Raw genomic sequence first — 23,085 nt, forward strand, 5'->3', positions numbered from 1 at the left:
TCATCTCCATCTGAGGCAGCTTTAGTGTTGCTTTGAGCTTCTGCTCAGAGTTGGTTGGCCTCACTCTTACCGTCACTGTACTTGGCAGGAGTGACGGCTGATGTGAACTTCGCACATCGGTAGAAAATCAGGGATGACAGATACAAGGTGCCATTCTTTACTGACCGACAAATGGGGGCGCATCCCCAAGCCGAGAGAATACACTTCCTCGAAAGGATGGATGGCGCTATGTTTCGCTTCATTGATGAGATCGCGGCATGCAACCAAAAGGCCGTGGACGAGGATCGCATGGGACCCCCCTCGCATCTGCAAGAGTATCAATACCTCTTCCAGAAACAAATTGAGTACGCCACACTGGTTCAGAACCAAATCACCTGCCAGTACGGGGAAGTGAGGTTCATATCCAGTGAAGCTCAAGCTCTCCATCGGAAAAGGAGGGATCCTGAAAACCGACTGCCTCAACTTATCAGTGAGAACATCTTGAATGCGTCTATACACACCGATCCACAACTGGGAAGGAACACTCTGCCGACGTGGAAAACCACTACAGATAATCAAGGAGAAACCGTCCAGACCCTCTAGTTCCGACGGCCCGAGGAAAAAGACAGAAAATCATTTTTGGATTTGAGGAAACAACCTCTCACCGCGCGGGACCGACCTAGGATATACAGAGAAAGGCCGTGATCTGAACCGATTTCGCTGCGAATTCGACGCATACGAGAAGCTTCTCGCTTCTGGTGCCTGTGAGAGCAGCTTCGTACCAAAATTTACGGCTACATCGATCGAGTAGATTCGGCTGCCTACTATCCTGCTTTCTAATATTTCGCTCAAGACATGTTCCGACTAAGCACGACATTGCTCGAATACCTTCTAGGTGTAGAGAAATCGCACTGCGTGAACTACTCCGATAGACTCTTTCCCTAGGCAATTGAGGGCTTGAAGGAGATACATAAGGCAGGCGTTCTTCATCGAGATATCTACTCTAGGAACAGGCACCTTGTTCGTAGAATCCTGATAGGCTGGTCTGGATTGACTTTGATATGGCAACAACATTCACCGAATTTGGACCTGAAAAGTTGGCCTACTGTGACCACGAAATTGCACTTGTAAAGGGACTTGGGACAGCACTGGCAAGGGCTTCATTGCTACCAATATTGGAAACGTTTAGTGTGCTTACTGGCGAGTACAGAGAGATGACCAGGCTGAGGGACTCCCGCCGAATACAAAAATTTATTGAGGGTTTTAATAGGCTTTAATCGTTCTGTCAATCTTTCTAAACACGAGAGGAAACAAGCGGGAGAAATGCTTCATGAAAGGAGTGTATTGGGTTCTATAAAGCGAAAAGGACCTAGGAGTGAGAAAAAGAAAGAGAAGACGGAGAGAGGAGATTCTATGAGTCAGAGACATGCTGTTGAGGCTCAAGCAGTTGAAAATTCAATTACAAGTCGCCAATTACTTGTTCCTACACCGGGCTGTCACTTTGACCAACTACGTCGATATGATTGTTGCCATTTTTACTTGGTTGTATTACTTCACACCCGGTTTGATATGCAAGCACGTGATATCACCGAAATCGGCGATCAAGCAATCGAAATGACAGCGTTGAAGAAGCTAAACAACTTGGCATACAAAAAAAGACATCGGTGTATACTCTGCCAATGCTATGTCTATGGAACATTGCTGCCGCACTGTCGTCCACACAAATGTCGCATGTGTAACATTCTGACAGCGAAGATCTCTGCAAGGGGCAACGAACTCCGAGGAAAAGCCGAACATGAAGATATACAGTTAACGTTAGTCTAGAACTAAAAAGTATGAGACAAAGCTGAAAAAAAGTGGATAAGACGGAGAGAATAAGGTTATCCTCGGTGAACCTCGCGTTGGGAAGCGGCAGGATTTTCCGACCCTCAACGGTTCAACATCCGTTTCTTTCCTCGGATGTTCAGGGTTATGACTCACGCGATTCCTATAAAACGTGCAGGTTGGTTATAGTACTGAGTCGGCTACTTGAAGTGCCGATCGGAGGTCTGTGTTTTTTTCTGCGCCAAGATTCCCCTCTCGGCTTTATCAGATCCGCAAACGGGCGAGTCTTTCTCCGCTTCATTTATTCTGTATTCTGTCAGAAGTTATACAGAGGTTAAGATCTAGAGAAATCTAGATTGGAGGTAGGTTTTCATGTCTTTTTTCCCTTCCGTGTGACTACGGGATCTATGACCTCGGTAAAGCCTTGCACGGTTTAGCTTCCGGGGGGAAGATATAGGAAAATGAACTCCACTGACTCAGAATCTGCAGGCGAATTATTCACTCTCAGTATCTATATACTGGTCAATTGATGTCAATTGATTGACACTGCCTCTAGCCAGTGCACTGGCGTGAATCTTCCAACGGAGCTCAAGAAAAAACTATACAATAATAATACAACGCCAAAATGAGTGAAGACCACCACGTCGTCTTGCAAGGCGACAAGCAACCAGCATCTCAAGACGTCTCCGAGCAACCAGACGCATCCCAAGACCAAATAGCCCCGGAAGACATTGAATCCGGCGAGCAAAGCGTAACCAACATCGAACGCATCTACAGGTGAATTCAACAAACCCCCGTTAAACAACCCAATATCAAATCTAACATGCAACACAGAAAACTGGATCGGCGCATCATCTCCGCATTCTGGGTCCTCTACTTCCTCTGCTCAGCCATCCGCTCAAATGTAGGCCTAGCACAAACCATGAACGAAGACGCTGGCCACGACCTAGCAGATGTCCTCCATCTAACACGCCACCAAATCTCAACCGGCCTAGCCCTCTTCTACGTCTGCTACGTGATCTTCGACCTCCCCTCAAACCTGATAATGACTCGTCTCAGTCCGCACGTCTGGATGAGCCGGATCGTCATCAGCGTAGGTCTAATCGGATCTTGTCTAGCAGCCATGAAAGCAGCCTGGAGTTTCTAGTACGTCTATTCACCCACCAACCCACCCTTTACATATCAAACTCCCATCCTAACAAATATAAACAGCCTCCTCCGTCTCCTCCTGGGAATAGTAACAGCAGGAATGTGGCCCGGAATGACCTACTACCTAACCCTGTTCTACCCGCCAAGTCGAATCGGCAAAAGAATAGGCCAATACTTCACAGCTTCGCAAGTTTCCGCAGCCGTCGTCGGCCTCGTGTCCGCCGGCTTCCAAAAGATGGACGGCATGCACGGCCTCGTCGGCTTCCAATGGATGTTCCTAGTCTACGGCGTGATAACCGTAGCCCTAGGCTTCGCCCTCCTCTGGTGGCTCCCAGACCGGCCAACCCCACCAGGCGAAACCCTACCCCAGCGACCCGGGGTCTTGCGCTGGATCCCGCGCAGTCCGCCTGCGCTTAGTGGGCGTGATGCGCGGGTTCATTATCATGATATGAAGCGTGTTTATCATTCGCCTGCTTGGACCTTGAGGGATCTTGGTAGGGTCTTTGCTGATTGGAGGTTGTGGCCGTTGCTTGTTATGTATTTCGGGGTTGTGGGTGTAGGCATTGGGGTGCAACTCTATGCGAATTTGATTATTCAGGCTATTAATCCGACGTTGAGTGGGGTTGAGTTGAGTCTTTTGACGGCACCTATTTGGATTGTATGTTCCATCCCCGTTTCACCTCTTCTCACATCCCCTTCTCACATCTTACATCTTACATCTTGTTGTTACGAACACTGCTAACACCTCTATAGATGGACCTAATCGCCATCCTCCTCGTAACACCCCTCTCAGACCGCTTCCACCGACACCGTGCAATCTTCTTCTCCCTCCCAGTCCTCCTCCAAATCCTCGGCCTCCTCCTAACGAGCTACGCAGGGAGCGACGCAAACCCGTGGCCACGCTACGGCGGCCTCCTAATCGTCGGCTTCGGGCTAGGCCCCACTGTGCCAATAACAATGACCTGGACGACAGAAATCTTCCAACCACGGCACGGCGAGGTGGGCGTTGCGGCTGCGTCGGCTGTTGTATCTGGATTGGGCAATCTGGGATCCATCCTGACTACGTATGCGCTTTATTCTGGGTGGAAGAGTGATTATGAGGCGCCGGGCCGGCAGAAGTATCGCAAGAGTAATCTTGTTATGGTTGGGATCTTGATTGGGAGTATTCTTTCCGCAGTGCTTATGGAAGTTTTGTTGAGGTTTGTTGATGGGCGGTATAAAGAGAATGCTGAGGTTGTTGATGGGGCTGGAAGGAGGGAGGTTAGGCAGAGGGGGTTGCAGGGGTTGGGGAAGAGGTTTAAGAGGTTTGGGTTGAGGACCGGCGGTTCTGAGTAGGGGGTGGTAGGATTGATGATGTTGGTTTTATAGAGTGATAGATAGATGCACGCATTTATTATGAGATGGGCTTACCTGCTATGAAGGGATTAGCTGCCCATAAGTGATGTTAATTTAAGCTCTTGTCAAATGTCAAGTCAAGCTCCCATGTTAGCTCTGTTCTTCTGTCTCCTGCCAAATATAATCTTAGATCCATCTGCCTGAGATAAGACTGAGGCTACACTTTACTATGTGCGATAATTAACATCTAGACTGTAGTATGAACAAGGGTTGATATTGGGTGTGGTCGGAGTTTGATATGCGATGTTTCTAAAGGACCTTGTCAAGAGTTGATAGACAGTGAAGGTGCATGCTTTGCCATCATTGGACACTTCATGTCGGACAAGATTAGGTTCAAGATCTATCAGATCTATCAATAGCCAGATCTAGATCCGGCGAGACTACAATGCAGCATTCGGGAATTACTCTGGAAGATCAGTGCACACTTTTTGTCTTGGAATTAGTTGTCGATTCTCCAGAGGAACGATATCAGAATGATATCTCTCGATAAACGATGGTCTGATTTTCCCATCCATAAATATTCTATGCTATTGTACGTGTCACATTACCCAACGGGTAGTCAAAGAGAGAAACAAAAAAAAGTGAGGGCGGCTAGTGCAACGAGGGAGTGGCAGAGAACGCAAGAGGCACTCATACCGGGAAAGGATAGGCACACAAGAGGAAGAGAGAGAAACACGGAACATCTATGGGAAGCTCCCTCACGTCAGAGTCAGGCTCTGGTCCGACTCCCAGGTTGACGCCGAAGGGTATCGGAGCGCTAAGACCAAATGATTCGTATCCATCTAGAGGCCACCACACAGAGTCTCGACGATGATACCGGTGATCTGGTAAGGATCAGCGTTGGAGGCGGGGCGACGGTCCTCGAAGTAACCCTTGCCGTCCTTGGCGCACTGGCGGGGAATACGGATGGAGCCACCACGGTCGGCAACACCGTAAGAGAACTTATCGATGTTACCGGTCTCGTGGCGACCGGTGAGACGCTCCTCGTTGCCCTCACCGTAGACGGCGATGTGCTCAACGTGACGGGCCTCAAGCTTCTTCATGGCGGCCTCGATGACCTTCATACCACCATCGGCACGGGTAGCGTTGGTGGACACGTTGGTGTGGAGACCGGCACCGTTCCACTCACCCTTGATGGGCTTGGGCTCGAAGGAAATGCGGACTCCGAACTCTTCGGCAACACGGTGGAGGAGGAAACGGGACATCCAGAGGTGGTCACCCACTGATCTCAGTTAGTTCGGGTCAATATCTTCGAGTCTGCAATTGCACTTACTCTCAATGCCGGCGCAGGGGCCAACCTGGTACTCCCACTGGGAGGGCATGACCTCGGCGTTGATACCGGAGATGTTGATGCCAGCGTACAAGCAAGCACGGTAGTGAGCCTCGACAATGTCACGGCAGTAGACCTTGCCGGTACCGACACCACAGTAGTATGGGCCCTGGGCACCGGGGAAACCGCCACGAGGCCAGCCGTAAGGCCACCCATCGGTACCGAGGAGGGTGTACTCCTGCTCCAGACCGAACCAGAAGCCCTCGTGGGCGTTGGTCTCCATCAGACGGCTGGCGTCATGACGGTAGTTGTACTTGTTGGGGCTTCCATCGGAATCCCAGGTCTCACAGAGGACAAGGATGTTGTCACCCTGGCGGAAGGGGTCGGGGTAGAAAGCGACGGGGCGGAGGTAGACATCGGAGTTGTCACCGGGGGCCTGGGCGGTGGAGGAACCGTCGAAGTTCCACTCGGGGAGCTCGTCAACACTCGTCACGGGCTTGGACAGAGTCTGCAGCAGTTGTTAGTGAGAACTCACGTGATGTGTGAATCCTCTCGATAAGACGAGGGGCACACGATAACAGCGGGGGAGCATAAGTTGAGTCATACCTTTGTCTTGGAGCGAGTGCCACCGCACGAGTCAACCCAAACGTATTCAGCCTGAACACGACCACGCTGGTCAAGGTTCATGTACTTCATGAGCTATTCATCCCCATGTCAAGTCAGTTATATGTCTTTCCTCGCTGGCTCTAAGGCCATTGCGGAAATCCAATCAATCAAGAATCAAACGCACATTCTCCGTGTTGGAGACGACAGTTGAAGATTCAGCAGCCTGGGAAATGGTCAATTCAGATTCTGAGTCATAGAGGAGCAGAGTCACGTACCATAGTGAATATGGGTATGTGTGTGTGATGAAAACAATTTTTAGCTCAAGTGAGCAAAAATGGATTTTTGTGTTTTTTCAAAGGGTTCCCGAAGGAAGAAACAGAAGAAACGAAGCAATAGAAAGTGGATGGAGAAAATCGAAGGAGGGGAGAGATGGAGGTTTTAAGAGAGAGGGAAATACTGATTTAAATTTAGTGAAAAAATGGGAAAAAGAGGAAGGCGCGGATCAGCCACTCCAAAAGTGGACTAGTGTGGTATTGGTATTGTATGCCCCTCCCGATACGAAGTGCAAAGTACCTCATACACAGCCGTATCATTCCCGAAACCGGTGGGAAAAGGCCTCACGCTATTTTAATCTCTCGCTGTATGGACGTAAATAGCTCATCTTTTTTATAGCATTTTCAGCCCTTCTGTCCCTTTTTTTGCATAGACACTTTTAAGAGTCATTTTTGTTAATCGAAACAGCCGAGGGAGACGCCTGTTCATATTCAACGCCACTCACTTCCGAGTCATCATCGTCGCATCATCCAGGCTCTCATACTTGGAATGCCCGGTCTCTGCCGACTGATCTACGTTAATCACTTTTTGATTTATCCAGTTTTGAAATGGTCTAGTCTATACTGTAGACATGTGAAGCGATGTACTTCTCCAGACTTTTATCTCCGCAAAGGGGTATCAAATACGAACCACGCGCTTGACCATGCTCTAACTCTGCCCTGACCAGTGTCCTGATAACCCCAAGTCCAATCAGCAGTCAGGCCTTGTAATCGCCCCTGATAGTATGATCAATCCCTTCACTCCCGTTGGACCGATAACGAGATCAACTGTGATCACAGCACTCTATAGTATAGTATAGAGCTAATATAGAGAGACCTTCCCACATCTGGCTTATCCGGCCTTCTCCCCGACCATACAGTACGCCTTATCCGGGTTCAGCTCCCTGATATAGATATAAAAGATAAAATTACCAGTGCCACCGGACTATACACTGTAAAAAGATCCGACATTGGGAACCGGTGGCACGTCGGCAGTGCCACTTACAGTGCCGCCAGGGGCCTTGAACAGATATCAGCTGCAGTCTAGGTGTATGCAAGTAGTATAGTCCCCAAAAGCAATATCAAATCTTACTCGTTTTATCTACATGTAATAACAATAGATAACTTGTGAATTATTTGATTTGATTAAATTTTATATTTAATCACGCGCGCGTCGCGAACCCATCAAAACTCGGTGTAGTGGATGCACGGCTAAGTACTCCGCGCCGGAGCTATGGCCAAATGGCAATGGCGCAATTTGTTATCGACATGTCTAGAACCCGACCGACCAGTTAGTACATATGCGTTAGCTGATTATAGTCTCTGTTCCTGCAGGACTATAGATCAGAGTATACATGTGTACATGAGTAGAGATAGGATAGACAGGTACCGTGATGCCTGGCCGGTACAGAGTACATGTATACAGATGTAATACAGCGCTCCGCAAACCCCATTGTGAATGGAGAACCCAGCCACGTCGCGACTGGGATCGATCACTCATAACCGCTCCGGTGGGGAAATCCGTGGCAAAACGTTCTGGAAACACCCGGTGATTCACCAATCATACCAACTGGCACCGCCCCGGTGTCGGCCATGGATAAGGAAATGATTCGACTGCTTGGCTCCTGGAGATTATGTTATTCATCTGTTGAGTTTTGATTATGTATTGTAAGAGTCACGCGTCTAGGTTTTCGATGCGTTAGGTAAGGGCCACAAATTCAATTTTGATATAGATTTTTAGGAAACAGGGATTCTCCAGATGGAGAGTGGCGACAAGATCTATCCCCCGTATTTTCTCCGTAGACGGTCGGGATTTTCAGGAATCGCAGTGAGTGGCTGATGTTCCGATCTTCAGCCCTGTCTAAGCTCTTCTCCAGGTTTTCGTTTTCGTGGGATATAGCTCCGAACTATTAGCGAGAAAATTCAGAGAGGGTCTGAGTGTATTAATAGATGAGACATCCGGATTCGGGCTTAGTCACCGGCCAAGTCCGGGGGCTGTGTCTAGTATAACAAGTAAGTGTACTCCATAGTTTCAGTTTCAGTTCAGTTCAGGCCTGTTCACGTCAATTCCAGTTCCAGTTCCAAGTGCAAGTATATGCATGTATCAAAGGCCAAAACAAAAAAGAAAAAGCAATGTCAAAGCCATAGATCGTCACCCCGGCCCATTCTTATCGCTTTCCGCTCATTGGCCCAGAACCCCAGTGACTAACCGCGCTGACTAGAAACTCGCACTTCCAACTGATATTCACGTAATTGGTTTCTCTCTATTTGTTCAGTCTGTTTCAAAGACCATGGCCGAGTCCCTGATCTGCACATTTGAACCTGTATACAGAGTCAACTATGCTGCAAAATCCCTCATTGGAATGTGAACTGTATTGTAACCAATCTATGACACATAATAACAAGTTTTTGATCTTCAGGCTCGAAATCAGAATGTATTATACAGATCAGGCACCTGTTTCGAGTATAAGTTAGTCGTGCGCCAAGACTTTATTTTGACATCTCGAACTCCCTAGCCTACTGCACATGTGCACTTGAAGCTATGATTAGACTTGATAAATCCCGCAACTAGACTATATTTCCAACCAGAAAAAAATACACAATATCTCTCTTAATAGTGTCAATAAAAGGAAAGGGGCGTCAACGTGATTCCATTCCTTGTTCTAACTAGTCGCACTATGACATAGCTCCATACAACCGAGGAGCGATAAAAACCTCGCCAATACCTACAGTTTAGGGCTATTCAAATGGCTGGCTCTGAAAAGCGCCTCATACTGATATTTACTACTGTTCGCTACTTGTATGTGACCCATACAGTAACAGAATGGCACTGGCATGATATCCCTTGCACATGGCAGATCCGTTGGCCGGGTAAACGATCTATAATGCCTCGTATAATACACATCAAATATACAAACTACAGTACACCACAACAAACTCGGACCCGGCCCGGCGCTGCACATGTACTGTAGCCACAGAATAAAATAGAATAAATAAAAAACAAATAAAAATAAGAAAAACTCCGAACAATGGACACTTATTTCTCTCATTCCGCCCCTGTTTGATGCCCAACCCGGTCATAATGGACGATGGGTAGATGTGCCTGTTGGATCGTTGTAACGACTGACCACTCATCAACGCGCCTACATACTCTAGCCTGGTTTTCACCTGACCTATGTCGTCATACAATAGTAGACATGCTTGGCTGTAGATGTATGCAACTGTCTGTTTGGATATGACACACATGGATAGGCACGGTCCACGACCCCGCATTCGTCTTAGGGTCTGGACTTATCTGATCGACTTTGAAACGGTTTGGACGTACGTGGGATTGTCTACTGGGTACTCTTGCGTTTGGAGCTGCAGCTTTACTATTTGGGTAGGGTATTCTATGGTGGATTGGGTTGATATATATATTATGTAGGGAAAGTATGAAGTCAATTGGTGGATATATATTCAATGGAGATCTGGAAGGAGACAACCAACTTACAAATAGGCATCACGGGAAGCCGATGTCCACGTGTTTATTGTGGGTGGAGTATACGTGGCTGTGCTTGTGGAAGAAAAGTGATCGAATTTGGACTAGGTGTTTGATGTACTGACCTCAACTCCATAACGGTAGTAATTTGGGATATATGAAATATAGATTTCAAGTCATCTCAACAACAATGGAGTCCGTCAAAGGCAAGTACTAGCTTGACCTATACCAATGACTTCTGGATAGATGCAACAGTCAAGGAGGGTTGCATGCAGATTTTCCCAGACAAGCGAAGTGTTTCCCCTAGGTATCGATATACTTCACCCAGCGGTAATCTATACCGCGATTGCTTGATGATCAATATAGAATTGCACAGCGATGTAAATGAGACTGAGAAAATTTGACCTAAATCTGGGTATGTAAAAATATCTCAAATATCTCAATGTCATAGTAGCACCCTCTCACCCACTGCCAGTCCGCTGTTGCAACCAACGCAAGACCCACTCAACTAGAATGCCCAAGTCCTGAGAGACCTCCAGCACCCTAGAAATCTTTTTATGCACATCCAGCACCCCAGAATCAGAGCTATCTGCCCCCTGCATTTCAGTATCGGCGCCGTTCTCATTCTTCGATAAACCAGCGGTCTCCACGACTGAAATGTGACCATTAAGCCCGACCTCAAAACAGATTGCAATCTGCTTAGGTGTTGTGGACTCAGTGCCCTCTCGTTGGTGACTAGGGTCTGTGACGAGCAGCATGAGGGCAGGCGCTTGGCCGAGCTGAGTGCGCAATGTGACGTCCACTTTGACGTCGTTCATGGGGAGTTGTGCTGGACTCCTTTCTTTGTTGGAAGGTGTCAAAATGCCGGAATCAGTTTGCCCGTTGCTATTCATTCCCAGAAGAAGGTTCAAGCGGTTTTCATTTGGATCGTCGTTGTTCAAAACAACGAGTCCATCCTGGCCAGCAAAGAGCTCGTCGAGGTTGTCAGGTGGAGAGAGGTTGGAGTTTGCCTTGGGAGGCTGGGCTGTGTTGTCGGTTTCGTTGGCAGGGAGGTGGAATGTCTTCCGAATCAAGTTGGCTAGCAAAGCATACTGCCGGAGAATCTAAACTTCGTTAGTATAGAACCAAGAGCATCAGACGAAAGCACATACCGGAAGAATGTCTGCAAGCTGCCGGGGATGAGAGAACGGCAGATCACGGATGGTTCGACCTGCAACAGACTCGAAAGCCTGGAATGTGTAGTTATGGTGCTTCGTACATAGCTCGCCCTTGGAGTCAACAGCGGACACTGAAGTCCGACGCTTCCTACGGCCAATTTGGGGGGACGAGTCTGGGGACGACAAAGCCGACCCTTCTGATACCAGCAACATGTCATAAGTAACGATCTTAAATTCTTGTGGTAGTTGCATGCCGAGATGGCGGTAGATCTCGGAGGCCGCAAGAATTGGAACATCGAGCCCAGGCTCCAGCTTAGCAACGAATCGGCGATTGGGTGGTGACGACTCGAGCATGCTGGAATCCAGGGCCATGGGATCATGGTTGCCATGCGTCAAGCGCATAGTCTGTGGAGGATCAAGCCAATTCACAGATCCTGCAGCACCATTCGAAGGTAACGACTCACTGCTTTCGCCTGCAGTCAAGGCTTCTGCGCCGACCCACTCCTTTGAAATGCGTAATGATGGATATCCCTCTTCACATTCAATCATGACGGCCCATGCTCTTGGTTGATCATCCAGTTCATCACCATTATCTGAACCTTGTCGATCAATCTCCATAGCATCTGGAGAGGTCCGTTGCTGCTTGGCATCCAAGACCTTAGCCTGTTCAACCCAATATTCCAAGCCGAGGCCAATTCGAGTTCCCTTATGCATGCTGGGACGGCCAATCACACCTGCGCAAAGATGTTGATAATCACCGCCATGCTTCCCATTCTTCCCTTCTTCAACCCAGATGCGCTTAAAGTTCTCTTCGAGATTTTCCAGTGCCTCAAAACAATTGACCTCTTGGCTAAGCTTATCAAGTTTTGCAAGCCATTGTAAATTTTCATGGAACCGTTGAAGTGATCTCCAGTTTCCACTAACAGCATCCTCCGGGACCTGAGCGAGGGTACGTTTCAGGACCGCAGTGGCTTCCTCTCGCCGCACGCCTTCTGTGTATTCCGGCGTAGCATATCGTAGACTGACATCTTTGACGACATCATGTCCAGCGTGGAAATCGATTTCGAGATCGACAAAGTTACCAGCGATGTTGAGGCTATCGTCTTCCCAGATTGATTCGAATCCTTCGAGTCGACTTAATCGTTCAACGCTCTCCCGAGAGACACCTCTTCCAGCAACACGCGCACGTAAAAGTTGAACGACTCCCTCGATGCGATGCCTTTGTTCTTCGTCATTGTCTCGTGCTACACCAAGCTTGATACCCTGCATGCCAAGGTTTTGAATGTCACTATCGTTCATTCCAGACCCTAAGCCATCATGCACTGCAGGAGACGGACTGATTCCAGTGTATCCACCCAGCGCTAAAAGAGCTGAAGGCGAGCTGAAATTGACAGGGTCGTCGACCCCACTTGTTACGGCAAGGGGTGTAGCATATTGATGGGAGGAAACGCTAGGATGTTGCGCATGTGCAGTTCCTGAGGCCGTTGGTGTCCTCATCGAAGGCGATTTATGGGCGATTGAGCGAGAGAGGGGAGCTGAGGTTGGGTGAGGTGAGGAGAGATGGGTTGGCGTTGTGCCAGGTTTGGCTGAGGGAGTAGCCATGGCGAGAGGAGTGTAATAAGGAATAATCACGAGAATACTGTAGCGATCAAGAATGGTCAACTTTATTTGAGAAAGGGTATCAAGTAGATCGAAGCACAAAACGCAGGGTCGGGTATCTCTGAATGCGCGTGCCAGTCGAAGAGATGCGTAAGGGCAACACGGTAACTTGAAATCACGAATTGAAGGCCTGGTCCATCTGGAGCTCCCCCGTTCCCAGCGAACACTGCAATTGACAACACCAAGATGAGAATGTTTTAAGAAACTATCCAAACAGCCGTCAAAGATCGGATCGATCATGTGAGTTTGCACTGTTTGTCCACATCGTCATAGCACAGCCCCACCGCCTTCAATACCGCCTGCCTTTTCTTCTAGCTATGATCCAATTGCTTGTGAGCTCCGACCCTGAATTTATAAGAAGCAAATCACCAAGTGATTCATCCTAGTACTGTTGCAATGTTTGCAGCACGAGCTATTGGCCGAACGGCGCGGGGTCTTCCCAAATGGACTCAATTCCGTTGTGTTTCCACGCTAGAAGGGAACCCTTACATAGTATGTGATCTTTGTTGCACCTTACCCTAGCCTGGTCGAATACTGACAGCTTGATAGTACGTGTTTCCAAATGCTGGGCCAACAGCTGGATCGCACATACTGTCATTATTGCCCTCGGAGCCAGTCAACCCAGACCTAGCCATCGGGGTTTCCAGTCAACTGCCGCCGACAACAGACTCCTTCAGGGAAAACCCGAAGTTCTTGGATATAGTTCAAGAAGTATGCTCCGAGCATGCGCATGAAGACCCCGACGCCAAGTCCCAAGCACAAGTTATGGTTTCCATGGCCGGGGCGAATCTGAACTCAGGCGGCGTGCTTTTAACTGGCCAACGCCAGCGAGGAAGGAAACGTCGCGGGGAAGCTGGTGATTCCAACAGTGGTGCTAGTGGCCAGGGTGGTGCGGGATCTGGTGGTCGTGGTGGTTGGATCCATGTGTCGGATAGCAGACGGCCCCCTGACTATGGACGCATTGCATGGTATGTGCCTTGATGTTCAAGCGGTGTTACCGCTTCACATGAGACGGCAACTGACATTTTGTAGGCCAGAGGATATGTTTGGTAGTCTGGAGGTGGATGGGAATGGTCAATTTGTTGGCGGCAACGGCAACTATCAACCTAGTGGTAAGGCTTCGAATGGGATTAGCCTTGACACACCAAGCTGACGCATCACAGGTACCTATCGGATGGTGACCCGAGACGGAATGTACGTACTCTCGAAAAACAGTTGGTGCAATGTGATGCTAACTTATGCCATAGCTTTGGGTTGAGTCCCTTCCTCAGAGAGAAGTTGGTTAAGAAGCTTCGAGAGCTGGAGACCCAAAAATCTTGTTAAGATCTAATTCAGATCTTCATGTACATTAATTCAAATTCACACATCTGAATAGCTCTCAGCTCAAAGTTCACATTCTAGCTAAAATGACCCTCATCGCTATCAACATGTACAACGTGGACAGTCCGTCAGGAATGGCTTCAATATACGGAGGACTCATCCATGAAGGGGCCTATTGTTGGACGGTCTATGGAGGGGTGGATACAACGGCAAGTTCAAAATCAACAAGAGTCCCTGGCCCTGCAGCCAATTCAGGCAAACAAATGAGATGACAGCACTTTCCTCAATGATCGGTCCCAATCGGGACGGCTGGTCTCTGGGTATAAATACCCCCAACTTTCCCATCTCTTCCTCTTTTCTTTCTTCCTTCTTCATATCTCTCTTCTTTTCTCTTTTTATCCCCATCTCCCTCTCCCCCTCCCCTACCTTCCTTACCTTCCCCTCCCCGTGGACCGTCACTGCGGACCTTAAGGAATTCATCCTTCATGGTTCGGGTGTGGTGGCTCCGATCGAACCCCAGCACTGTGCGAGTAGGCCTCAGAGTGAGCTCAACTCTGCTGGCTACCCATGGTGTACATTTATATCTCTCCGTTGGACCTTCCACTCTCTGTTAGCTTCGGCCTCTGGGGATAAGTTACGAATATAATTGGCAAACCAAGAAACATAATTCATTTGCTTTATTCCATGTCTCATCACTTTTTGAAAAAGTTCGTAATTGGCTGCGAACCATCCTTTGCCTTGGTCTCACTGGACCTCTTCATGGGACTATTATGGGTAGCGCTTCGCAACTTTGTCTTCTGTGGCGACAGCCCTGTGGGCTTTGGGTCTGTCTTTTGCTTTTTGTTTTCCTCTGCAAGGCTCGAGTCCTCTGGGCTATGCTGTCTCTTGACAGCAGGTACTGGTTTTGGGGCATTGTCTTCGCTCCACTCATGATCATATGTAGAACGCTCCTCTTTTGCAACCTTCCCTTCTGGCGACACAGGCTCCTGCTTTGGAAAGGTTTCAGGCACCTCAGATGTAGCTGTGGGCTTTTCTTCCTTCTTCTTAGCATTTTCAAAGAAATTCGCGATGTTGCTCTTGTTTTCTTTGCTGTTGACAGGCACAATAAAATCCGGAGAGTTGTTTCCAACCTTGCCAACCTCCTTGGGGACAGGGTAACACTCCAATGCACCCTCGTATGGCTTGAGTATGGACTGGAGATCTTTCGACCAGGCTGTTGTCTTAGGATCAAGCCATTTCTTCATTTCTTCGCTCCCCGGGTCGAGAATGACCGGCATCCGGTCATGCAAGAACTTCAAGTAGGGGTTGGATGAGGTCGTGATAACAGTGTAGGTGTACAGCTTTTCATCCGAGCCTTTGTAACGTTAGTTCCGGTCCGGGTCTTGCCCAAAGTCAAACAAGCTATGATTTACCTTCATATGAGACACAGTCCCACAGCCCAGCAAAACACATCAGTTCCCCGTCTTTACGTCGGACAAAGTGCGGGACCTTTTCCTTGCCTCCGGGACCTTTCTTCAGCCATTCATAGAAGCCTTGGCAAATTACGATGCATCTTTTACGCCGCTTCATGGTGGTCCACATTCCACGGTCTTCGGTCAGCGAGTCATCACGGCAGTTGATCGTGCGCAACATGGATCCATAATTTGGCTGCTGCTTCGTCCAGAAAGGAATGAGACCCCATTTCATGCTTTGAAGCTTGTATCGGATGGCTTCTTTGTCTGCAGGCTTGGACATCTGATCCTTATCACCTTGGGACTTCTCATGGTTTTGGTTCTGGTCTTCACTATCGGCGACATGCGAACGCCCTTGTTCAGGGACATCGGCACGATAGACAGCACCGAAGTTTCCAGGTGCAAAATTATATGTTTCTCTGACTTCATCATCATCTGGTGCTTCGTCCACCGGCATGCCTTGCTCTTGTATGCGTTGCTGGATATACGCCAAGCGCTTGGAATCGTTAGTTAGACGTCTAGATGGAGGGATTATAACATACCACGCCTAGGGCGTATCGCCCGCACATTGCTGATAGAAACAGATGAGCCCTTTCCTATGAGTCCTATTGAGTTTGATATGTGCCTAAATGATGCTAGAACAATGGAGAGTGAATAGCTCAGATGTAGAAGAGGCGACGTCATACAGCGGAGCGGAGCTTGGACCAGCAGAAAAACGAGGGCGGGCTCCGTCTCCATCCCATAGCCAAAGTGACTCTTCACACTATTCACTCTCTACACTCCAACCATTGCATCCCAGCCATCAATCGGCTCAATACCCAAAATAAAACGAACTCCAATCACGCAACCCAATGTTCCGCGCAGCATCACGGCGCACAAGCGCCCACGCCGCCACACTCCTACAATCACAACGCCAAAGCCTAACCCGCTCAATATACACCAACACACGACCAACCCCCAACCACGCACAAGAAATGCCAAACCCCTCATAACCCCCTACATCACCGGCACACGCCACCTCAGCACAGCAGAGAAAATCCGGCGCAAGTACCGCGAAGCATCAAAAGGAATCTGGCGCAAGAACCCAATCCTCCTGCCACTAGCGATCGTCTCCATAGTCGGCGGAGCCATCTCCTTCGCCTACATCTCCTATGTGGAATTGACCCGCGTCGCGCCGCAGTACCACAAGTTCCCGGCGCCGGTGGCTGATGCGCTCCGCACGGCTGTGTACTTCACAGAGATCGACCTCAACCCGCCTAAGGCGCTACAGGCGTATAAGGAGGCACTGCGGATAGCGACTGAGTTGGGTGTTCATCCGTTTTCGGATGAAGTGCTTGGTATCAAAATACAGGTTGCGATGATGCTTGAGAAGGCTGGGTTGGTTAAGCCGGCGATTGATGTGTTGGAACGGACTAAGAGTGAGACTCTTGTTTGGATTGAGAAGGGGCGGGCGATGGAGGGTGCGCAGGTTGCTGGGACTGTGGACGAGGTTTCGAAGCCTGTACCTGCATCTGCACCAGCTAAGATCGCCCCGGAGAATGTCCAGATCAATACCGATGTGATGCAGGAGACAGAAGAGGATTTGAAAGCGCGGGCTGAGTATGAGATTCGCCAGCGAGACAAGGCGCTCAAGAAGGTTATCGGTATACAGATGAAGCTTGGCGAGCTGTATGCCAGCGACCATATCCAGGAAGATAAAAAGGCCGAGGAAGCGCAGGTCGCTGCTGTGGAACTCTGCCTGAAGGAGATGCACCGTCGCCAGAGGCTGGGTCTTCCCGTTGGCAGCTCGGGCAGTGGGAGCGAGGCAGATGGCGAGGCATGGCTGAATCTAACTGAGATTGCTACTGCTTTGGCTGACCTGGCTAATACCTATGTCGCCAAGGAGCGGTTTGAGCTTGCCATGCCGCTGTATCTTCGTGCATTGGACCTAATCCGCAATGCGGAGGGTGACACTCCTTCCTGCAAGCAGGTCGTGCTGTTGAATGATGTCGCAACTGCTATGGTTGGGCATGCCCAACTACCTGTGAAGTCTCAGCCGCAGCAGCCCGTTGCGGTTGACCAGACTATCGAGGCTGCGCGGCAATGGGCGCAGAAGGCTATTGATGTTGCGGCGTACATTAAACCGCCTGTACGTGATGAAGAGTGTGATGTTACGTGTGTCGTTGCGACGTATAACCTGGGTGAATTGGCTGAGCTACAGAAGAAGCCGCAGGTTGCCAAGCAGCGGTATATCGAAGCTAAGTCGTTGGCTGATGGGATTGGATATGAGGAGGGGAGTTTGATGGCTAGCGAGGCTCTGAAGAGACTCGGGAAAAAATAATGGATGGATCCACTATAGGATTAAGGCATGCAGCCTGATGTACTGTACATTACAATCAAAACTTACAAACCACTCTATATCATTCAAGGATCTACTATGGTGCCGGACAGTGTAGTAGAAGGAAATGATAAGTATAACAGACTTCGGTATGAAGGTACAGACAGCTACGTGAGGATTTACGAGAGACAAGATTTATGAAAAATAGGAAACATTTTGATGCCTTAACTGGTATTAGAACATCACACGCCGTTCACAAGAATCCATCATATTCAACGCGGATCAAGTAAGCTAGACATGTCAGAAAACCTCCAGGCCGGGGACTTTTCGGTCCCGGCTCGAAGTGCTTCATTGCTCGTGGCTCATACATCCCAAACCAATGCTCTTCTTGCCATATTTTTGAAACTTTTTTTCAATTCCCTTGTCAATAGGTCAAAAAGAGGCTCCTCCTGCTCCGTTTACACACAACTCATCTATGCGCGCGACATAACACCCCAGGCACGGATCTTGTTGTCGGTGTAACCGGCGAACAGGGTCTGGCCGTCAGCGGACCAGGCCAAGCTGATGCACTCGGGGTCACGGCTCTTCTTGCCCTTCTCGACGAACTCGGGCTTGAGCTCGTCAACCTTGCTCTTCTTCTCGAGGTCGAAGATGGTGATGCTGCTGGAGGTGGCAGCGCACAGCCAGTAGCGGTTGGGGGAGAAGACGAGAGCGTGGATCTCATCGCCGGCGTGGAGGGAGTAGAGGTGCTTGGACTCGTTCAGGTCCCAGAGCATGGTGGTACCGTCCTTGCCACCGGAGGCGCAGAGGGATCCGTCGGGGGAAATGGTGACGGTGTTGATGTAGCCGGTGTGACCGATGTGGTCGGTCTGGAGACGGCAGGAAGCGAGCTCCCAAACCTGTAACGCGGATCATATGTCAGCGTCATTGCCCTGGTCATAGAGTCATGTGGTCAAGGATGAAAAATTTTCAATCCTCCTTTCGTCTCCAACAAAACAAGAAAAAAGGGTATTGTTATGCCCATCAGGCAAAATGGGTGAAAATTGTCTCATGGCCGGTAAGGGCTCTGAAGTAGCAAATACGTTTATGCAAACATCACGCGGGAATAACAATGCGGGGACAGGGGGAAATCTTGTGGGAAAAAAACGGAATCTAGCGTACCTTGACGAGCTTGTCCCAACCAGCGGAGACAATCACGGGGTTCTGGGGGTTGGGGCTGAAGCGAACGCAGGAAACCCACTCGGTGTGGCCCTTGTCGGTGATGGTGAACTTGCAGTCACCGAGGGTGTTCCACAGCTTGATGGTGCGGTCACGGGAACCGGAAACGATCTGACGGTTGTCGGCGGAGAACGAGACGGACAGGACGTCGTTGTTGTGGCCGACAAAGGTGCGGGTGGTGTTACCGGTGGACAGCTCCCAGAGACGGAGAGACTTGTCCCACGAGGCGGACAGAGCGTAGGCACCGTCGGAGGAGATCACCTATACGCAGACAAGACCAGCGGTCAGCCAAAACCATTCCAACGTTTCTTTTTCCAATTGCACAATCCAATTCCATCTGTCGCATCCAGTGGGTTCTTGGTGTAGTTCATTCGGGAGGGGGAAAGCGTACACAGTCAGAGACGATGTGGGAGTGACCCTCGAGGCTGCGCTTGGGGTAACCGTAGGCCTGCTCATCACGGGTAAGGTTCCAGATGATCAGGGTCTTGTCGCGGGATGCCGACAGCAGCATGTTGGGGCTATCATCACGCATCAAAGTCAGAAATTGGCCTTTCGAAAATTCAATCCCCGATCGGGATAGGTCGTATCTTACTTCTCCAGAGAGGTGGCAAGGGAAGTAACCCAGCCATTGTGGCCCTCAAGGGTGCCGCGAAGAACCAGCTGCTCAGCCATGATGGGAATGAGTGATGGGAAGGAGAGAGGAGGATGGGCGGAGATTGTCGTTGACTCTGGGGGGAGGTAAAATCGAGATGGGAGGCAGACGTGCCCGCTCAAGCCCTAAGCCGCTTTGTCGCTGCCCTTGTGTGGTTCCGCGCAGCCCTAACACTAAGCGAATGGTCACGTGAGATCTATACAGAGACATTGGCAATGATATTGGCAATGGATGTTGGGCTCCATGATTTGAATGAATATTCCTGAGATCTTGGTGGTTTTCAATATCACACACTCTCTACAATACCAGTACCGCCAAATACATTCTAATAAACATGCCCATCGGGACAATATGACTATAGTACAGATCAAACTAAACAGTCTTTAGTCTTCAGTTTGTCAGGGCCCAAAAGTCTCAGGAGTTAAATACTTGGACATTAGGCATTCTCCCCAGACCTCGACCACCCCCAGTCTTCTTATTCTTGGCCTTCTCGAAGCCAGTGGCACTCTTATCACGAACATGCTCTCGGAGCAATTTCAGCACCTCAGACTCCTGCCAGCGCTGAGGAACAGGTCGGTAAGCAGCTCTGAAAGCGCCAATAGTCTGCGCCCATTCACCGCTCTTAGCACCGGTCTCTTTCCAGTTCTCGGTGACTTGATCCTCCTTGGGAGAAGTATCAATAGGGGCATCCTGAGTCGCCCAGTAGTAGATGTCCCAGTCATTCTCGTCCAAGAAACGGTCGTACTCGACAAGCTGGTCGTGGTCCATCTTGGCCAGGTAGACGTCGGCAAAAGTGGACAGGAGCAAGTCTGACTCGAGGATTCCGCGCTTGCGGCTTTGGTCTGGAAGCTGTTAGTATGGTTCGTTTTATGCGATATATATCCGATATATCATATTGATTTGGATGTATGGGGGCGACAAACATAATAAGCGCGCCCTCTTTGTCGTGACATCCTCCCCGGTTCTCTTCAGAGGCTCAACCTTGAAAGTAATACCCTCCATTTCACCAACACCAAGCTCAGGCTTCTGCGCACCATTATCCTGGCGTCCACCGGTGAAATGCTCGATTCTTCCGGGATAGGGATCGGCAGGCCGATAGTTAGGCTCGACAGAGTTCAGCATCTCCGGAGGAGCGGGCTTTTCGCCGACATTGGGGTAATCCTTTGTCATAGTGGAGGTAGTGTTCGGCACGAACTGGTTGGGCGGCTTTTGGGACTGGTTCGCGCGGTGTTCATCTGTTGTGTTGCTGCGATCTTTGAGGCGTAGAGCTGATGTGCCGAATTGACGGTTTACTCTTGAGATCGAGCTCAGCGAGGATGGCATTGGCCGCGCGAGGCGATTGATGCAGCGTGTCATGACCATCTTGTCGTATTTGTCCCAATGATTGATCGGGACTGTTCTCTGGGATAGATGAGAAGTTGAGACTGTTACCGGCCTTGACATCATCCGGAGGTCATCCCGGGGAACCGAAGCTCCTGCAATGCCCGTGGAGTTTGCACTGTTTGCACCAAATATTCCACCGAGAGGTCTTGTATTACACACTCCGGATCTTGGCCTTTTGCTCTGTTCTTCAATCATATTGGGTCTCTATCACTGAAACTAGCCTGCACTATGGTTAAGTTGTCAAGACTCGGTTGATTTCTCAAATCCGGGTGGCCAATTCCAGAGTGATCGGCTATAATGTTACTCTATTAGGCTCAGCTTCTAATTCAAAGCCTTAAACCGAGGTGCAATACCTTCAACCAGTCGACTTTCAACGGTATGCATAGCTGTGCAGTTGTGGAGTTGCTTTTCATTACTCAATCATGTCGATATCAGTTTACTATACTTCACAGCGAAGTTATATATAACACTTGAAACAGACTGGATTGAAGACAGACATTAGAAAGAGACTTAGCTGCAGTGCCCTATTTGATAGCTCTCAATGCTAACCAGTCAAGCCTATTTTGGGCAGCAAGATCCTTCTGCAAGCTGCTGATCTATAAACCACTCAGACGAGCAGCAGATCTCCAATTTCTACAACAGATAGTGTATATACCTATCACGAGAGTTACCCGTTGACAAGAGCATAGCATATAGAACCAGCATCGAAAACGAGAAAATATTATTAGCGCCAGGCCGCAGAAAGCATGGTGTACATTTTATTTCATTGGGATCATGACTGTTAAAACAGAATGCCAGTCGACACGAGCAAAAAAGGGGATTGCAATGCAACCGCTTCGTAACCAAAAAAGAGAAGGACAAATCCATCCACGATGCAACCATTCCATACCGCGAGGTCCGGGACTGATCCGAAACCCAGGAAAAGCAATCTAGATAAGGTGCTTGGATCTACAACGCAATCGCAAAAGTCAGCGCGCAATTCCAATGCAAATCCAGATCCAGATCCGAACTTGGTGCCAACATACCTGAAATAAGCCCTCAAATAAACAACCTGCCAAGCCCCAAGCCCAACAAGCATACCCATAGTCCCGAAAGCAAACCACTTCACACGCTCATTAGTGCTCTCATTGGTATCGCGCAGACGCTGCTCACGTGCACGCAGGTACTCCATCTCGGTAACGATATCGGTGACCATCTCCTCGATGCGGCGGAGGTCTGTCTCGACGGGCTTGAGCTTTTCCTGGGACTGGATGCTGTTCCAGTCGCGGGCGTCGGCGCCAATGTCGACGTCTAGTTCGATTGGGCGGGAGGGATTTGAGATGCCGTCTGTTGCGTGAGGATTAGAGGATGTTCAATCGTGGATAATTGAATTGGATCTGGGATTGTGGTGGTTTGACTTACTGTGGCCGGTAAGCTGGTTCTCGAAACACACGTCGAAAACAGTATCAGCGGGCGAAGTGAATATTTGACGCGTTTCGCCGACGACGTCTTTTGGTCGGCCGTGGTCGTTGCCCATGGAATCCTTGATCTGTAGTCACAGTGAAAGAAACACGTTAGCCAACCCAGTCCAATAATCCATTACAACCTAATCCGACCAAACCTAACCCAACACCATGAGGAAACCAGGGTCAAACATACATGAATATTAACCTTCTGCCCATCCCCCTTAGTACCACCAACAATAGCAGTAACAACAACAAGCTGGTCCTTAGCAACGAAGTTCCGAATACAGCGCTCATTTTTGCCGTGGCCGGAGGTAGCGACGAGGTCGAATTTCAGCGCGGAGGCGAGCTGCACGAACACGAAGACGAGGCTGAGGATGGTCCTCATTGTAAATTGTGAGGAGACCATTGCGCCGTCTCTGGGGTTTGATGGGTGTGATTGACGTTTGGGTTGGGGTCTTGTGTTGTTGGTTG

The 23,085-nt window shown here is 49.3% G+C and overlaps 10 protein-coding genes across 10 annotated transcripts; 4 read left to right on the forward strand and 6 right to left on the reverse strand.

Moving 5' to 3' along the window:
• Nucleotides 1-171: 171 nt before the first annotated feature.
• On the forward strand, nt 172-582 carry N7446_005793 (uncharacterized protein; the record flags this gene model as incomplete). The annotated part of the gene is made up of 1 exon (XM_058514541.1): nt 172-582. One exon carries the CDS (start codon nt 172-174, stop codon nt 580-582), a length of 411 nt encoding a protein of 136 aa, XP_058371719.1.
• Nucleotides 583-2,423: 1,841 nt separating this feature from the next.
• Nucleotides 2,424-4,287, forward strand: N7446_005794 (putative MFS transporter; the record flags this gene model as incomplete). The annotated part of the gene is made up of 4 exons (XM_058514542.1): nt 2,424-2,580; nt 2,638-2,949; nt 3,016-3,610; nt 3,706-4,287. The coding sequence occupies exons 1-4, from the start codon at nt 2,429-2,431 to the stop codon at nt 4,285-4,287; spliced, it is 1,641 nt and encodes a 546-aa protein (XP_058371720.1). The 5' UTR covers nt 2,424-2,428.
• Nucleotides 4,288-5,129: 842 nt separating this feature from the next.
• On the reverse strand, nt 5,130-6,501 carry glnA (glutamate--ammonia ligase; the record flags this gene model as incomplete). The annotated part of the gene is made up of 5 exons (XM_058514543.1): nt 5,130-5,569; nt 5,621-6,125; nt 6,224-6,316; nt 6,408-6,446; nt 6,499-6,501. 5 exons carry the CDS (start codon nt 6,499-6,501, stop codon nt 5,130-5,132), a joined length of 1,080 nt encoding a protein of 359 aa, XP_058371721.1.
• Nucleotides 6,502-10,473: 3,972 nt separating this feature from the next.
• On the reverse strand, nt 10,474-12,771 carry N7446_005796 (RNA polymerase II mediator complex middle subunit MED1; the record flags this gene model as incomplete). Its single annotated transcript, XM_058514544.1, has 2 exons — nt 10,474-11,115; nt 11,164-12,771. The coding sequence occupies 2 exons, from the start codon at nt 12,769-12,771 to the stop codon at nt 10,474-10,476; spliced, it is 2,250 nt and encodes a 749-aa protein (XP_058371722.1).
• Nucleotides 12,772-13,224: 453 nt separating this feature from the next.
• Nucleotides 13,225-14,151, forward strand: N7446_005797 (uncharacterized protein; the record flags this gene model as incomplete). The annotated part of the gene is made up of 5 exons (XM_058514545.1): nt 13,225-13,320; nt 13,378-13,796; nt 13,861-13,940; nt 13,992-14,022; nt 14,076-14,151. The coding sequence occupies 5 exons, from the start codon at nt 13,225-13,227 to the stop codon at nt 14,149-14,151; spliced, it is 702 nt and encodes a 233-aa protein (XP_058371723.1).
• Nucleotides 14,152-14,840: 689 nt separating this feature from the next.
• On the reverse strand, nt 14,841-16,168 carry N7446_005798 (SOS response-associated peptidase; the record flags this gene model as incomplete). The annotated part of the gene is made up of 3 exons (XM_058514546.1): nt 14,841-15,502; nt 15,561-16,095; nt 16,142-16,168. The coding sequence occupies 3 exons, from the start codon at nt 16,166-16,168 to the stop codon at nt 14,841-14,843; spliced, it is 1,224 nt and encodes a 407-aa protein (XP_058371724.1).
• Nucleotides 16,169-16,228: 60 nt separating this feature from the next.
• N7446_005799 (TPR domain protein) lies at nt 16,229-17,919 on the forward strand (the record flags this gene model as incomplete). Its single annotated transcript, XM_058514547.1, has 2 exons — nt 16,229-16,249; nt 16,399-17,919. The coding sequence occupies 2 exons, from the start codon at nt 16,229-16,231 to the stop codon at nt 17,917-17,919; spliced, it is 1,542 nt and encodes a 513-aa protein (XP_058371725.1).
• Nucleotides 17,920-18,389: 470 nt separating this feature from the next.
• On the reverse strand, nt 18,390-19,806 carry cpcB (40S ribosomal protein RACK1; the record flags this gene model as incomplete). Its single annotated transcript, XM_058514548.1, has 4 exons — nt 18,390-18,815; nt 19,078-19,395; nt 19,526-19,652; nt 19,727-19,806. 4 exons carry the CDS (start codon nt 19,804-19,806, stop codon nt 18,390-18,392), a joined length of 951 nt encoding a protein of 316 aa, XP_058371726.1.
• Nucleotides 19,807-20,200: 394 nt separating this feature from the next.
• On the reverse strand, nt 20,201-21,148 carry N7446_005801 (succinate dehydrogenase assembly factor 2; the record flags this gene model as incomplete). Its single annotated transcript, XM_058514549.1, has 2 exons — nt 20,201-20,628; nt 20,710-21,148. The coding sequence occupies 2 exons, from the start codon at nt 21,146-21,148 to the stop codon at nt 20,201-20,203; spliced, it is 867 nt and encodes a 288-aa protein (XP_058371727.1).
• Nucleotides 21,149-22,098: 950 nt separating this feature from the next.
• On the reverse strand, nt 22,099-23,020 carry N7446_005802 (p24 family protein; the record flags this gene model as incomplete). The annotated part of the gene is made up of 4 exons (XM_058514550.1): nt 22,099-22,117; nt 22,195-22,495; nt 22,571-22,697; nt 22,808-23,020. 4 exons carry the CDS (start codon nt 23,018-23,020, stop codon nt 22,099-22,101), a joined length of 660 nt encoding a protein of 219 aa, XP_058371728.1.
• Nucleotides 23,021-23,085: the final 65 nt, after the last annotated feature.

Source organism: Penicillium canescens (genome assembly GCF_028828765.1).
Source record: "Penicillium canescens strain IBT 15451 chromosome Unknown utg000004l_segment0_segment0, whole genome shotgun sequence".
NCBI lineage: Eukaryota > Fungi > Ascomycota > Eurotiomycetes > Eurotiales > Aspergillaceae > Penicillium > Penicillium canescens.